At 46.9% G+C, this 14,593-nt stretch overlaps 1 protein-coding gene across 3 annotated transcripts in view; it reads right to left on the bottom strand.

Annotated features, from left to right (window-relative positions):
- The window catches only part of KIF16B (kinesin family member 16B), a 280,303-nt gene that overhangs the window by 110,446 nt on the left and 155,264 nt on the right, over positions 1-14,593 (bottom strand). Inside the window, exon 18 of one of the 3 annotated variants that reach the window (XM_082670031.1) lies at positions 276-308. The exons of the other annotated variants lie outside the window; for them this stretch is intronic. Within the exon in view, the coding sequence (XP_082526157.1) occupies positions 276-308 (33 nt within the window). The remainder of the gene's footprint in view (positions 1-275; positions 309-14,593) is intronic. 3 annotated transcript variants of the gene reach the window in all.

The following is a 14,593-nucleotide window of genomic DNA, read 5'->3' as shown; positions in this document are numbered from 1 at the left end:
TATTACAAAGAACACTGGTTTGTCAGGTACGCTTTTTAATCATTATGGGTTAGCAAGTTTAAAATGTATTCTTTGCTCTATGACTATGATTATAAATTAGACATACTTTGGGAGTGCTTGAATTCAGGCTGAAAAGAACATATTTTACTTGAAGGAAAGCAAACAAAACACCACTGTACGGGACAAGCAGAGTTAAGGGAGACTTCTAAACGAGAAGCGTGCCTACCCCATGCAGCCTAGCCACTGATTAGTACAGAAAAATGGAAAATCTCTACCTTAGACAGATGGGTCCTTTTATAGGGAAAAGACTGCCAGGGAGATGAGAGAGAGAGAGAGAGCACAGACATCAATTAAGAAAAGAATTAACAGTGGGAACATCAGGAGCAAAACAGTAAGGTACTTAAAAGCCAGTAGCCATGCACAAATTGAAACGTCTTCTTATACAGATCACATTTTCCAATCATTTCTTGAAGCAAATTCTCCAAAGAGTTAGCTATTATGTTTTACACACTTCCCATGATAACTCGAGCACTAATAATAACTAAGTACCAACGATAGTTGCCCACAGAAGTCAAATCCATGTTTTTACTACTTCATAAATGGTTATACTGTATGGAGGATTCTCGAGATCCTCCTGTAGTTAGTGGTTATATGACATTGGAGCTATGGCGGCTACAGAGATTATGAACGGATTGACCATAGTGGTAGCAAACTAAAGGGGGCTAGGTCACTGGGAATTTTAAAACAACTCGCTAAAATACTGATAACAAGTTGACTTTTTCTCAAATACTAGACTGAATTACTTCAAGGTTTCACTATACCTTTTAAACAGCATGAACTGTAATTCTTAAACGTTTTCCTGTTGTGGTGGATAGCAAGTACAGCTAAGAAGCTGAACTATGGAAAAATTCATCAGTCAACTGTTCTCCTTGGATAAGATAATCCAGGTTGGCAACGGTTACCTTTACCATGAGCTAACGAATTTTCAAATAGATCTGTTACCAATTTAATTTGGGCTAAAATTGAGAGTAAGATGTCTGGGGGGTTTTGCAAGCAGAACTGAGGGCAGTGCTGAGTGATTTACACGTTTGCTTATTACTCTGCCTTCCCAGCAAATCCTGAAGATGGCACAGAGTACCCGATCTATTTAACAGATGAGAAACCCAGAGCTCAGAGGTCTGAAAGAACTTGTCCAAGGTCATGATGGTAAGATGTGGTGGAACCAGGGCTTGAACCCACGATAGCCTGCTTCCAAAACATCCTCAATTCGTTCATTTTATGAGCAATGCTCCAGTTTGTGATATATAATAAGAATATTAAATCCTTCATTGAAACTTACCATTTAGGGTTATATTTATCTTTCTATCAAATGAAAATGATCTGTGGATTACAGGCACCGCCATCCATGAGAAATCAATCACGTAAATATAGTATATGAAAGGGATTTGCCACTTCTGGAGCCCAATCCACATGCCATCACGCTAAGCCGATACAGGGTTTCATTTAAGTTCATATACGATCATTCTCTTTTATATAACGATAAACAGAACCTTGGGAATGCTTCCTAGTACATATTTTTAGACTTCGGTACAGTTTAGTCTTTCTAGAGATAATTACAGTCAAAAAAAAATAAAATAAAATCACCAGATAAAACACTTTCAAAACCTGAGGATTTTCCTAATAGAACTGTCTTTATTCTTGATTTACACTTTCTGTGAACATCAGCTCAATGTGCCCATCAGCAGACAATGTCGCTCTGCTCTGACAGTGTCACAAGGCAAATGCTGCTCTGAGAGGTTCGAATGAAAACCTATCACCAGACAGTTTACAACGTGCAGGTGCTTGTCCTGGCACTGAGCATGCAATACCCTCACTTTGTTCTCCTAACCCTAGCAGGTCTCATCCCCATTTTATAAAACAGGAAACTGAGGCTTAGATGAGGTAAGTAGCAGAGGGAGGGCTTGAATCAGTTTGGTATTAAAATCTGTGCTGCTAACCACTGCAACTGTTTCTAATGAGTTGTGTGGTCTCAGAAAGTCATGAAATGTGAGTTTTAATAGCTTCATCTCCAGTGTGACACTCTGGGCACCTACGTATTTTACTGAGCACAGTGCCAGGCGCTGTGCAACGCACAGGGGATACAGAGGTCCGGAAGTGAGATATGTCCCTGCCTCCGTGGGGCTCCCAGTCTGTAAGTGACAGTGGAATAAACATGAGGGGCGCACCCAGTGTGTCACAGCCAGGATGAGGAAGGACAAAGGGTTGTAACACACCGAGCGGGTGCTGGTCTCAGAATTTGGTAGGACCTAGAATCAAGGCAAGCCTCCCAAGGGAACTTCCGCCCAGGCTGTGCCACTCTTCCTCGCATGGTGCAGCAGCTCAATAAAGCCAGGTCTCGGCTTCCTGTGAGGGGAGGGGCAAGACGTGAAGCTCAACGGGACACGAGAAGCCACACGGTTCAGGGCCTTGGAAGTTATATTGAGGACTCTGCACCTGACCCCAAAGACAGTGGCAGAAAAGTGTCTTGGAACAGGGTTGTTAGAGAGCCCACAGAGAACACATGAGAGGAGAAGCCACGAACCAGATCAGGAGGCCTGTGTCGTCACAGAAACAAGAGATGATGGAGGCAGGACCCAGGATCACTGGGATAAGGAAATGCCAGTATCTTCTGATACGCAGGGGTTCAGTTGAGAAAACCTGCTAATGGGCTGGATTTTGTTGGAGGTTGTGATGGGAAAGAAAGAGTCAAAGATGACCCTCAGGTTTCTGGCCGGGTCACACAGTGGGTGGGGAAGCCGAGCTTCACGGCCAAGAGGCTGTGCTAAAAGGTCAACTGGTCCGAATACAAATGCTAGTGGTTGTGAGGCTAAGCATGAGTTATTTAATCTTGGATGCTTGATTTTTACAGACTTTGAAGAAAATAACGAGCCCTCCCTCAAAGAAGACAAACATCCGTCTCATCAAACAAGACCGTACGTACAAAGTATCTGTATCAACATCCACGAAAGAGTCATTCCACACCTGGGTCTGAGGACTCGCATTTGACTCTCACAATGGTCCTGTGACGTAGGTGCCACCCTTCCCCCCTTTTACACACGAGCAGTGGCCACGACTCCAGTAAATGGCAGAATCAATCGACTCCAGAGCCCACAGTTTATCCCTATGCTGCCTTCAAGAAAGTAAGCTCGATTTTACACATGTTGAATCTAATGATTCCAGGGTCAACCAAATTGAGACGTCCGGCAGGCGGGGGATACAAACGAAGATCTAGCGCTTGGGCCATCATCAAGGATGGACATACAGACTTGGAATTCACCAGCATCTGGATAGGAATTACCCAGGACACAGGTATGGAATGTGAATAAAGGAGCTTAGTGCAGAGTCTGGAAGACCACACACACTGCAGTGACTGGCAGAGAAGGATGGGCCCTTAAATGAGGCTGGAGATGAGCAGTTAAAGACACAGAGAGAGGATCCCCTTGATAAATAATGATTCCCATTTCCTCAAAATTAAGAGTTTAAAAAGAAAAAGAGGGCTTCCCTGGTGGCGCAGTGGTTGAGAGTCCGCCTGCCGATGCAGGGGACACGGGTTCGTGCCCCGGTCTGGGAAAATCCCACATGCCGCGGAGCGGCTGGGCCCGTGAGCCATGGCCGCTGAGTCTGCGCGTCCAGAGCCTGTGCTCCGCAACGGGAGAGGCCGCAACAGTGAGAGGCCCGCGTACCGCAAAAAAAAAAAAAGTACAAGAGATCATGCAATCAACTCGGCGCACACGCCCGTCGCCCACCAGACACCCCTGCTCCTGTCCTCCCACTACTGTACAGGCCAGGAGACTGAGGCCTGGGGGTTGGGGGGGCGGATCAGGGAGAGGCCCAAGGTGACCTCCTCTTTAGAGAAGTCAAGGGCAAAGTTCACCTCTTCTTACTCCTCCTCCATTCCTACTTCAACTCTGGAATTCCATCTCACCTCCTTAACCAAACCACGGCAACGTGTACCCCAGAAACAGCCTCCCAGAGTTGAATATGACTCACCACTCCCAGATGGACCTCTCCTCTGTGGACAGACCAGAACAGTGTGCCACAGGGAATGTTCCTGCCACTTCATTCAGCCATGCCTGCCCCATGTCCAACAAACCTTTAACAAGCACCTACTATGTGCAAGGCAGTGTGTTAGACACACAGAATGGACAAACTGTCTTCAGGTCTTAAGCGTGAATTGTAAGTGAAATATGTGTGCATCCCACAAACCTTTAACAAGCACCTACTATGTGCAAGGCAGTGTGTTAGACACACAGAACGGACAAACTGTCTTCAGGTCTTAAGCGTGAATTGTAAGTGTGTATGGATCACACAGTATGTGAGGAGCCCAAGGAGAAAGTTCCATTTTTTCCGTGCCGGGGTGGAGGGAGAGCATTTATAGCTGCATGCATGGGAGGGGGCCTCGCTGTCTGTCTGAGCTGGGCCTGGCTTGACAGACGGACAGAACAATGGCCACAGTGTGGGGAGTGGGAAAATCGAGTGGAACAAACATAGGAGAAGGAAAACGAAAGAAACAAGCAAGGCACTGAGCATGAGGAACAGGAGCTAGTGGCTCACGCACCATCAATTCATTTGATCAACAAGCCATTCACGTGCCCGGCACTGTCCCAGGCCCTGAGACTCAGCAAAAGGAGCCAAGCCCCTGCCGTCATAAACCTTCCATTCTAGTGGGAGTGGGGGGAGAAGGAGAGCTAACCAACAGTGAAGATGTTTTTGTGATACGTGCTGTGGAATAGCCTGAAGCCAGGAGGGAGGGTGGAGAGAGGGCTGAGCGAGGGCGTGACCACGAGGATGCAGCTGGTGCCGGCACACGAGGGAAGCCAGGCCAATGACGAGGGACAACGCGTGGCACGCGGGGAGCACAGCAAGACTGGAATGGCGAAAGCAGGTGCAACCAGGGGACAGGGATGGGATGAGGGAAGGGGCCCAAGAAGGGCCCAGACCACCCGGGACCCTACAGGTCACAGAGGATAGGCAGAGCCCTGTCCACCAGGGCTCCTGGAGGACAGAGACCCAGCTGAGCTGTGTATCTGAGGGCCTTCTGCAAGGCACATAGTAGGTGTTCAACTAATGAGCACTCCAGGTAGAGCTTTGAAGTCAGTGGCATAGGCTGAGCACCAGACCCCAATTACACAGAGTCACAGAACACCTGGGCGGGGAGGCAATGACGTCAGCCAGGGCAGAGTTCTCTGTGCCCTAAGAAATAACAACCGGCGGTGCTTCCAGCCTTCTCAAGATGAAAGTAATTAACTGCAGCAAAGGTAGAAAATACAGGGGAGTAAAATGCAGTCAAGTCCCTCACCACGATCACGGTATCTTGGTAAAGAGCCTTCGGCCTCCCAGCCGAACACACACGCACACGGATGAAAGCTGACAACAGAGTTTATTGTGTAGCCTTTTCCTCCTAATACACACCTTGGACAAATCCCCAAAACATTACCTATCATTCCACAACACAGTTTAGTATCATGCCATTTCAGAATACAGATGCACCATGCTTTATGGGAGCAATCTCACATGGCTGGAAATGTACCTGGTAGATGATCCTGATGAAACGGTTTGGTGGGATCTACACGGGGTAGCCCAAGAGGAGGTTCGTTTAGGAAAAGAGAAGCTGTGCATATTTGTGGGCAGAGAAGGGGGGTTTGAAGACGTGAAAAAGACTTGAAATGCACCACAGCTCCTCTGCCCTGGCAAGACATTCCTGAAGTGAAGAGCTCTCCGGGTCTACTTTGCACACCTGTACTCCTTTGATACCGCATGCTTAGGGACACGATGCTCACACGCTCAACCAGGCAGGGCTTGAAACATGAGCCTCACATCCACGGGGCTAAGGGAGGTCTCGGCAGCCCCTGTGTACCTCCCTGGGGCTGGCCGCCCTCCCCCAGCCCTCCCCTGCCATCGCCTCTTCTAGGTCTCAAGCCTCCCTTCCTGATTTCTCTCTGACGTCTCTCTCTCTGTTCCTCCCCTTGTTGTTTTAATGTAAGCAGCAGATATCGTCAAATAAAGAATTCTGGGGTGTGTGGATTTAGCTGACAAATAATAAAGTGGGAAAGATTTATATAAGCTGATTAATTGCACTGTAATCAATTTATGTGGGCAAAAAGGAGAAATAGTTCCAAGAGTCCTCAATGATGAAGCGAGAGTTACATGATGGGGCTTCCCTGGTGGCGCAGTGGTTGAGAGTCCGCCTGCCGATGCAGGGGACACGGGTTCGTGCCCCGGTCCAGGAAGATCCCACATGCCGCAGAGCGGCTGGGCCCGTGAGCCATGGCCGCTGCACCTGCGCGTCCAGAGCCTGTGCTCTGCAACGGGAGAGGCCACAACAGTGAGAGGCCCGCGTACCGCAAAAAAAAAAAAAGAGTTACATGATGATATAAACATGGGATGAAGAAGAGTGTTGGATGACCTGGGGACAAGTTCCCAGGAAAGTAGTAAAAGAAAAAGCAGAACACAGAGCTGTGTATCGAGTGAGAGCTCGATGTTGTTTTTCTAAGATACTTTTTAGAATGCATGATTATAGTACCTGATGTACAATTAAACATATATAGTATAAAATATAAGTAAATATTACAAATATAAACGAATCATTATTTCTTGGTGGAAGGATTGTGAATGCTTGTGATTACTTTATTCATTTCTGAATGTTTTACTTTTTTGCAATAAGCATCTCAATTTATAATGAGACAAACTACCTGTTTCAAACATTTTTCTCAATCTACTGTGATTATAGCAACCGTTTTACTTCCTTTTTGCTTCTACAAATCTCTAGTTGATTTCCATTCGTCTCCAGCGATGACGATGATTAACCTCAGTAGATCATAAAATTTGGGGTTGCTTATGGTGACTAAATATCTGAGGTCACTGATGTGGGACACGGCTGTTCAAGGTTAGGATTACGGTCTGGGATAAAAGAAGGGGGTGGAGGGTCCTCATTATGGCACAACAATTCACACACACACACACACATTCAATCAACAACTGCTTCCCAAACACCTACTTAGAAGCAGGGGTACATTATTAAGAAAATCAAACCTTTTCACTAAATATACTAAAAATATTCCATTAAATACCCAGACCAAGAGTAGGCAAATAGTTGCACCAAAACCCACAATTTAAGCAACCATTTAAAGTGCTACCACAGAGACAGGATGCTATGTATAAAGATCCAAGGAGATGAAATCTGGGCTGGGGTTGGTAGGGCCTCCCTGAGGAAATGACGCTGAAACTGACATCTTAGAGGGGAGGTGGGATTTAGCCATGTGACGAGCAGTCCAGGAGGAGGAAACAGCACGTTTCCAGCAAAGGCCTGGAAGCAGGAACAGGTATGTATGTACGTCAGGAACCCTTGACTGAATCAGCAACAAGCTCTGATCAAATGAGTCAACAAACTACAGAGAGCTCACGGCAGGTAATCAAGTTAATACAAGATGTTACTTCAGAAGAAAATCATGCTGACATGTAGGACGAAGAGGAATCTGCTACCTACCACCGTTGCCCATAACTGCTATCCATCATTGCACTGGGCAAAGGCTCACTTCCTCAACTGACCCACACAATTCAGCTTTGGATCATGCAGTTCTACAATGAGGGAAGCAGAAATGCTGCCCCTGAGCAGACAGCGCAAATCTAAAGGAACAGAATGAAGACAGATCACACTTGGAATCCTATAGCTCATCGTTATGCTCCTTGCTTTTTCTTTTTTTTTTTTTTTTTTTTTTTGGGTGCGTTGGGTCTTCATTGCCGTGCGTGGACTTTCTCTAGTTGTGGCGAGCGGGGGCTACTCTTCATTGTGGTGCGTGGGCTTCTCACTGCAGTGGCTTCTCTTGTTGCGGAGCACAGGGTCTAGTCGCATGGGCTTCAGTAGTTGTGACACACAGTCTCAGTAGTTGTGGCTCATGGGCTCTAGAGAGCAGGCTCAGTAGTTGTGGCTCACGGGCTCAGGTGCTCCGTGGCATGTGGGATCTTCCTGGAGCAGAGCTCAAACCTCTGTCCCCTGCATTGGCAGGTGGATTTTTAACCACTGTGCCACCAGGGAAGCCCCCATTCTGCTACTCTGAAAACAGGAAACAAAGGAGCTCATCATTTAAAGTGGCTCACAGTGGAGTTATATTCAAGGACAAGAAAGAAAAAGCTAAGTCAGTACAGACTGACTTCACTTTACTGCACTTCGCAGATATTGCTTTTTTTTTTTTTAACAAATTGAAGGTTTGTGGCAACCCGACATCGAGCAAGTCAACCAGCGCCATTTTCCCAGCAGCGTTTGCTCACTTCATGTCTCTGTGTCACATTTTATTTATTTTATTTTTTTAACATCTTTATTGGAGTATAATTGCTTTACAATGTTGTGCTAGTTTCTGCTTTATAACAAAGTGAATCAGCTATATGTATACATATATCCCCATATCCTCTCCCTCTTGCGTCTCCCTCCCACCCTCCCTATCCCACGCCTCTAGGTGGACACAAAGCACCAAGCTGATCTCCCTGTGCTATGCAGCTGCTTCCCACGAGCTATCTATTTTACATTTGGTAGTGTATATACGTCCATGCTACTCTCTCACTTCATCCCAGCTTACCCTTCCCCCTTCCCGTGTCCTCAAGTCCGTTCTCTACTTCTGCATCTTTATTCTTGTCCTGCCCTTAGGTTATCAGAACCATTTTTCTTTTTTTCTTTAGATTCCACATATAGGTGTTAACATACGGTATTTGTTTTTCTCTTTCTGACTTACTTCACTCTGTATGACAGACTCTAGGTCCATCCACCTCACCACAAATAACTCAGTTTTGTTCCTTTTTATGGCTGAGTAATATTCCATTGCATATATGTGCCACATCTTCTTTATCCATTCATCTGTCGATGGACACTTAGGTTGCTTCCGTGTCCTGGCTATTGTAAATAGTGTTGCAATGAACATTTTGGTACATGACTCTTTTTGAATTATGGTTTTCTCAGGGTGTATGCCGAGTAGTGGGGATTGCTGGGTCGTATGGTAGTTCTATTTTTAGTTTTTTGAGAAACCTCCATACTGTTCTCCATAGTGGCTGTATCAATTTACATTCCCACCAACAGTGCAAGAGGGTTCCCTTTTCTCCACACCCCCTCAAGCATTTATTGTTTGTAGATTTTTTTGATGATGGCCATTCTGTCTGTGTCACATTTTAGTAATTCTCACTATCCTGAAAACTTTTCTTTCTTATCATATTTGCTACAGTGAGCTGTGATCAGTTATCTTTGATGTTACTATTGCAAAAACCTTGTGACTCTCTGAAGGCTCAGATGATGGTTAGCATTTTTAAAGTGTTTTTAAATTAAGGTATGTACATTTTTTTAGACATAATCCTACCGCATGCTTAACATACAGTATAATGTAATACTACAGTATAAACATAGTTTTTAAATGCACTGGGAAACCAAACACTGCGCACGGCTCTCTCTACTGTGCATCTGCTCTACCACGGTGGTCTGGAATCGGCTCGCCACATCCCCGGGGCCTGGCTGAAACTGACGCTGTTCTCTGTTAATGGAGGAAGAAGCTCACGTCTTTCAGCTGCGTTCACCGCCAGTTCCCCAAGACTGTGCATCTTCACAAGCTATTTAAGGCTCTACAGCAACCGCCAAGTGAGTAAATGGCCCATGAAAAAGCGACACCACTGAGACCAAAGACTGGAGAGGAAGTCAGTCTTGCGGCAAAGCAAACTTTTGAAAGATGTTAAGGCCCAATAAGACAAACCAGCAGAGACAAACACAGTAAATAACCATCAGCTAAAACACAGCCAAGTCACCAGCAACATAAATATTGCCAACCACTACACGTATAAAACTTTCACACTCCAGGTCAGCAAGAAAAAAAAAGGATAAAACAATGTATAAAGCCCCAGAAAGTGAGAGAGAAGAGAAAAAAGTGGGGCTAGCGGGGCACTGTATCCACGGGCAACGCAATCTTTCCTCCCAGGACCCATAGTGAGAACATGACCTCACCTGACGGTGCGGGTCTTACCAAGAGTATCTCCAGCTATGACCAGGCTCTGTTTCTGAAGCCCCTTTTACATTGGTATGAATTAAGGGGAAGAACTGAATTCACTTGGTTCACATGTATTACAATGGCTATTAAGTTCCAGGTGCTATGCTGGGAACTGAGTGAACAGATTAGATCCTGTGACTGTTTCCTGGAAGCTGACAGAAATGTAGAGGGAAGCTAAGCTCAGTACAGCAAAGGAAGCACCTGGTTACTGACGTTTTCTTACTCTCCCCAGTGTGATGTATTTATCCTTCCAGTTGAAGGAAGGGAGAGAGGGAGGGAAGGAGGGAAGAAATAGGGAAGGGGTAGGAGAGAGGAAGGAAAATGAAACTACTTTCTTTTCCTACAACTGTCGTCAGCTGGTAAGAAGTCCTCACCATAACGTATCTTGGTGCTTTCGGCTTTCTGCGTCGCAATCCCGGAACTCTTCCTGCGGAATATAGTTCCTTCCGGCTTCACATTCCGAAACCCCAACCCTACTCTAAACCTGAAGGAGCAAGAAGGCTGGAGCGAACTGCACACAGCACGGAGCTCTGCACGGGACAAGCGAGGTGCCTGATGAATCCTGGGTGATGGTCAGGATGCCCAGGACAGGCTTCCAGAGAGAGCCACTGTTAGCAGGACTGCCTAGACTCCAGCTGCTGTGAATATAGCTTAGAGCTGCATCCAGGAGGGTGTGTTCATATCAACACGGTCTATGAGTCAAGAGGATCCTTTTCCAGTTTGCAAGGAAAGGGAAACTCTCATGTGGTATTGGTGAGAGATAAATAGTGGTGATATGTACAACCATCCTATAGAACAGTTTGTGAACGTCTATCAAGAACCTTAAAACTATCAACATATACACCCTCTGGCCTGGTAATCCCATGCTACTTTTTCTCACCCGAGGAAGTAATACTCACGGATAAGCACAAAGATTTAGCTACAAATGTGTTCACCCCAACTGCTTGCCATAGTTCAAAGCTAGACAACAAAACACCTGCCAACAGAAGATAAGTAAGGTATGGCATATCCATACGATGGAATCTCACATGGATGTTAAAATGATGTAGGTTAATACATACGAAGAGGAAAGTTATATAAGTGCATAAAACAAGCCCAGTGTGAACCCATCCTGGTAAAAGAACACATATGAATGTATATAAGTATATACGTATATATGTAAATGTATGTACGTATATATGTAAATGTATGTTCATATACACGCACACACACAGAGAGAAAGACAGAGATGGCTAGATGGTGGGACAGAGGTATAGACTAGAATATACAGCAACATGTTCACTGCCGTAGTTTCTTTTTTGCTTGTTTGTGATTTCTAAATTTTCCGTAATGATTAACACACGAAAATTAAAAGTTAGGTTAAAAATAACCATCACTCGTCTGTCCTTATCCCCTGATTGTCGATGATTTCAGACAGTCTTCAGAGTCAGGGGCCTTGCACTGAGCCCTGAGTTGGCCCTGACGCCCATCAACCCCATCAGCGCTACGTTCCATAAAGCTCCTTGGACGGCTTGCCAAAGAGAGGTTTGATTTTTGACTTTAGATATTTTTGGCCCAACCGCATTTGAAACCCAGGCATTTCTCCTCTTCGGAATTTCTTCGAACGCAGTATATCCATTTCAACAGGCTCGCCGCTGGTCAGTGCTTAAAGGAGGACAATGCACAAATGACATTTTCTCCCTTTAAGGCTGAAATGAACTTGGAATGTATATAATTTTGCTCAGAGCACTTTCCAAAAGCTGTGAAAGCTCCCGCTTTCTGCCAAGTTAGCCGCCTGTTTGCAGCCTCAGAGCAAGACAGAGGATGCCTGAGGAGTGGGCTTGGACGTTTCCCCTGCAGTGAAACAGTTTCCTGGCAAAGACCCTGGCTGGGCGCTTCTCAAAGCGGAGCTGACTCTCAAAGGAAGTCACCAGGCTGCTTTGCCTCCTCCAAAAATTCTCTGGCACTAAGTACCACGCATGTGTGCCTACAAATCCTGGTCTCCAGAAAGCCTACGATGCGGGCCGGCAGAGTTCCTAAACTACCTTAGAGACGGTACATCCAACGTGACATGCCCAGTTGGGCTCATAAAATGCTCCTGGGTAGCAAAGATTTCACTTTTAAAAAGTCCAAATCTTACTATGATTCAGAGCATGGGTTTTTTTGGACAATTACTAGGTTGCCTGTTGAAACTGACTGCTCTGAAGATAAGTTGGATCGTACTGTATACAGTCATTTGCAAACCCGATGTAATTCTTTCAGAGAGCTTTGTTCTAAGAGGAACTGAGTACTAAGTAGCATAAATTTTAAATCCGCTGCAAGAAAACATACTCAGGTCTACAGGATACCAAGGAAACCAAGAGATGTGAACGTGCACCAGTCAAGAAAGCCACAAAACGTGCATGAAGTACGTCTGTGTGCGTGAGAGCCTCACAAAGGCCCAGGGCTTCCCCGGTGGCGCAGTGGTTGAGAGTCCGCCGGCCGATGCAGGGGACACGGGTTCGTGCCCCGGTCCGGGAGGATCCCACATGCCGCGGAGCAGCTGGGCCCGTGAGCCATGGCCGCTGAGCCTGCGCGTCCGGAGCCTGTGCTCCGCAGCGGGAGGGGCCACAGCAGTGAGGCCCGCGTACCGCAAAAAAAAAAAAAAAAGAGAGAGAAACAAAGAAGAAGAGAGAAGGCTTGGGGCAGGGGAGGGGGCGGTGCTGGGGGGCAGCTAACATTTATTAAGCCAATACTTAGCATCAGGGAATCATTAAGAAGGCCAAAAGCCAGTTCTCCAGTTTAAAAGCAGAACACTGATCCCAAACTGGTCCTAAGAGAGGTAAATACAGGGTAAGGGACCCCAAACTCTGCACTGTCCCAGGGCCAGGCCACCTACTGAAGCCTGTGAAACCCATCACCCAGTAGGTGGATACAGACCCCCTATGGTGAGGAGCGGGGCGCCGTGGCAGGGGCCTGGGTGGAGCTGCACAGCTGCCCTCACCCAGAGTCAACCCAGAGGAGTCCAAGCGTCACAAGCAACGGCAAGGCTCCCGGCTCCCTGCTTTCCGCCAGGCTTCCCCACAGTCTTCCCTGTACACTAGAGCACGCTCCAAGGGAACTGAGCCCCAGCACAGGCGGGCCAAACAAGGGCCCTCACCCAGCAGCTGAGTGAATGCGGAACGAACAGGAGGGCTTGTCAACGGGGGCCCCGCGTTCACCCTGCGCCTGCGACAGGCTGCAGAGGCCCCCACGCTCCCCACGGGGCGCCCGGCGGCCGACCCTGTGCTCCGGTGCAGTCACTCCCAGGAGGAAGTTCGCAGCCCGGGGTCCAGTTTCTCAAGGCTGTGCTCAGCATTCTCCCTGCCTCTCGACAAGCTGGCCCTCCTCCCGTATCTGTATTTCAGCTGGAGAGCATGCGACACCGGACCAATTATTTAAGCCAGAAAATGGATGTTACCAGCTTTTCCTTCTTTCCCTCCCACATCCATTCGGGCCTCATCACTTCCTTCCTGCCCTGGGCGCCTGTGCAGCCCACCTAGCTTCCTCCCACTGCTGCCTCAGTTCAGGCCTCACCTCCAGGTCCCTCTCACAGCTCCCTCCGCGCCCTCACTGTTCCCTCTCAAGGCAAATATGATCACATCTCTCCTTGGCTAGAAACACCTCCTGAAGCCCTACCCCATGGACTGGGCTTTGAGATACAGGCGAACGGGCTGGTTGTGAACTGAACCTGGCAGGGCTCGAGGGAGTCACCAGGAAATAGATCCTTGTCAGATTGACACTCATCAGTTATCTACTAAACTTACTGGGGGAGCTGAATTTCAGATATTCCATCTTTCTGTATTTCCAAACACTACTTTCCAGATTGGAAATTCTTAAGAAAATGGAAAGAAAACAAAGAGTGAAGAAAAACCACAGTGAGGTACCATGTCACACCCATTAGGGCGGCCACTATCAAAAACAAAACAAAACAAAAGAAAAAACTAACAAGAAAAAAAACAGAAAATAACACGTATTGGTGAGGATGTGGAGGAACTGGAACCCTTGGGCGCTGTTAGTAGGAATGTAACAGGGCTGCACCTAAGACAGAAAACAGTGTGGCAGTTTCTCAAAAAAATTAAAAACGTAATTAGCATATGATCCAACAATCCCACTTCTGGGTATATACCCAAAGGAACTGAAAGTAGGGGCTCAAAACAGATATTTGTGCACCCGTGTTCAGAGCAGCATTATTCACAACTGCCAAAAGGTGGAAGCAGCCCAGGTGTTCATCGACAGATGAATGGATACATAAGATGTGATATATACATGCAATGGAATGTTATGCAACTTTAAAAAGGAAGAAACTCTGATACTTGCTACAACATGGATGAACTCTGAAGGCATTATGCTAAGTGAAAAAAGCTAGTCACGGGCTTCCCTGGTGGCGCAGCGGTTGAGAGTCCGCCTGCCGATGCAGGGGACACGGGTTCGTGCCCCGCCGGTCCAGGAGGATCCCACATGCCGCGGAGCGGCTGGGCCCGTGAGCCATGGCCCCTGAGCCTGTGCATCCGGAGCCTGTGCTCCGCAACGGGAGA

The sequence above is a fragment of the Grampus griseus genome, assembly GCF_964374135.1.
Source record: "Grampus griseus genome assembly, chromosome: 14".
In the NCBI taxonomy this organism is placed as follows: Eukaryota; Metazoa; Chordata; class Mammalia; order Artiodactyla; family Delphinidae; genus Grampus; species Grampus griseus.
The sequence above is the reverse complement of the archived record's forward strand: the minus strand, read 5'-3'. Positions and strand labels throughout refer to the sequence as shown.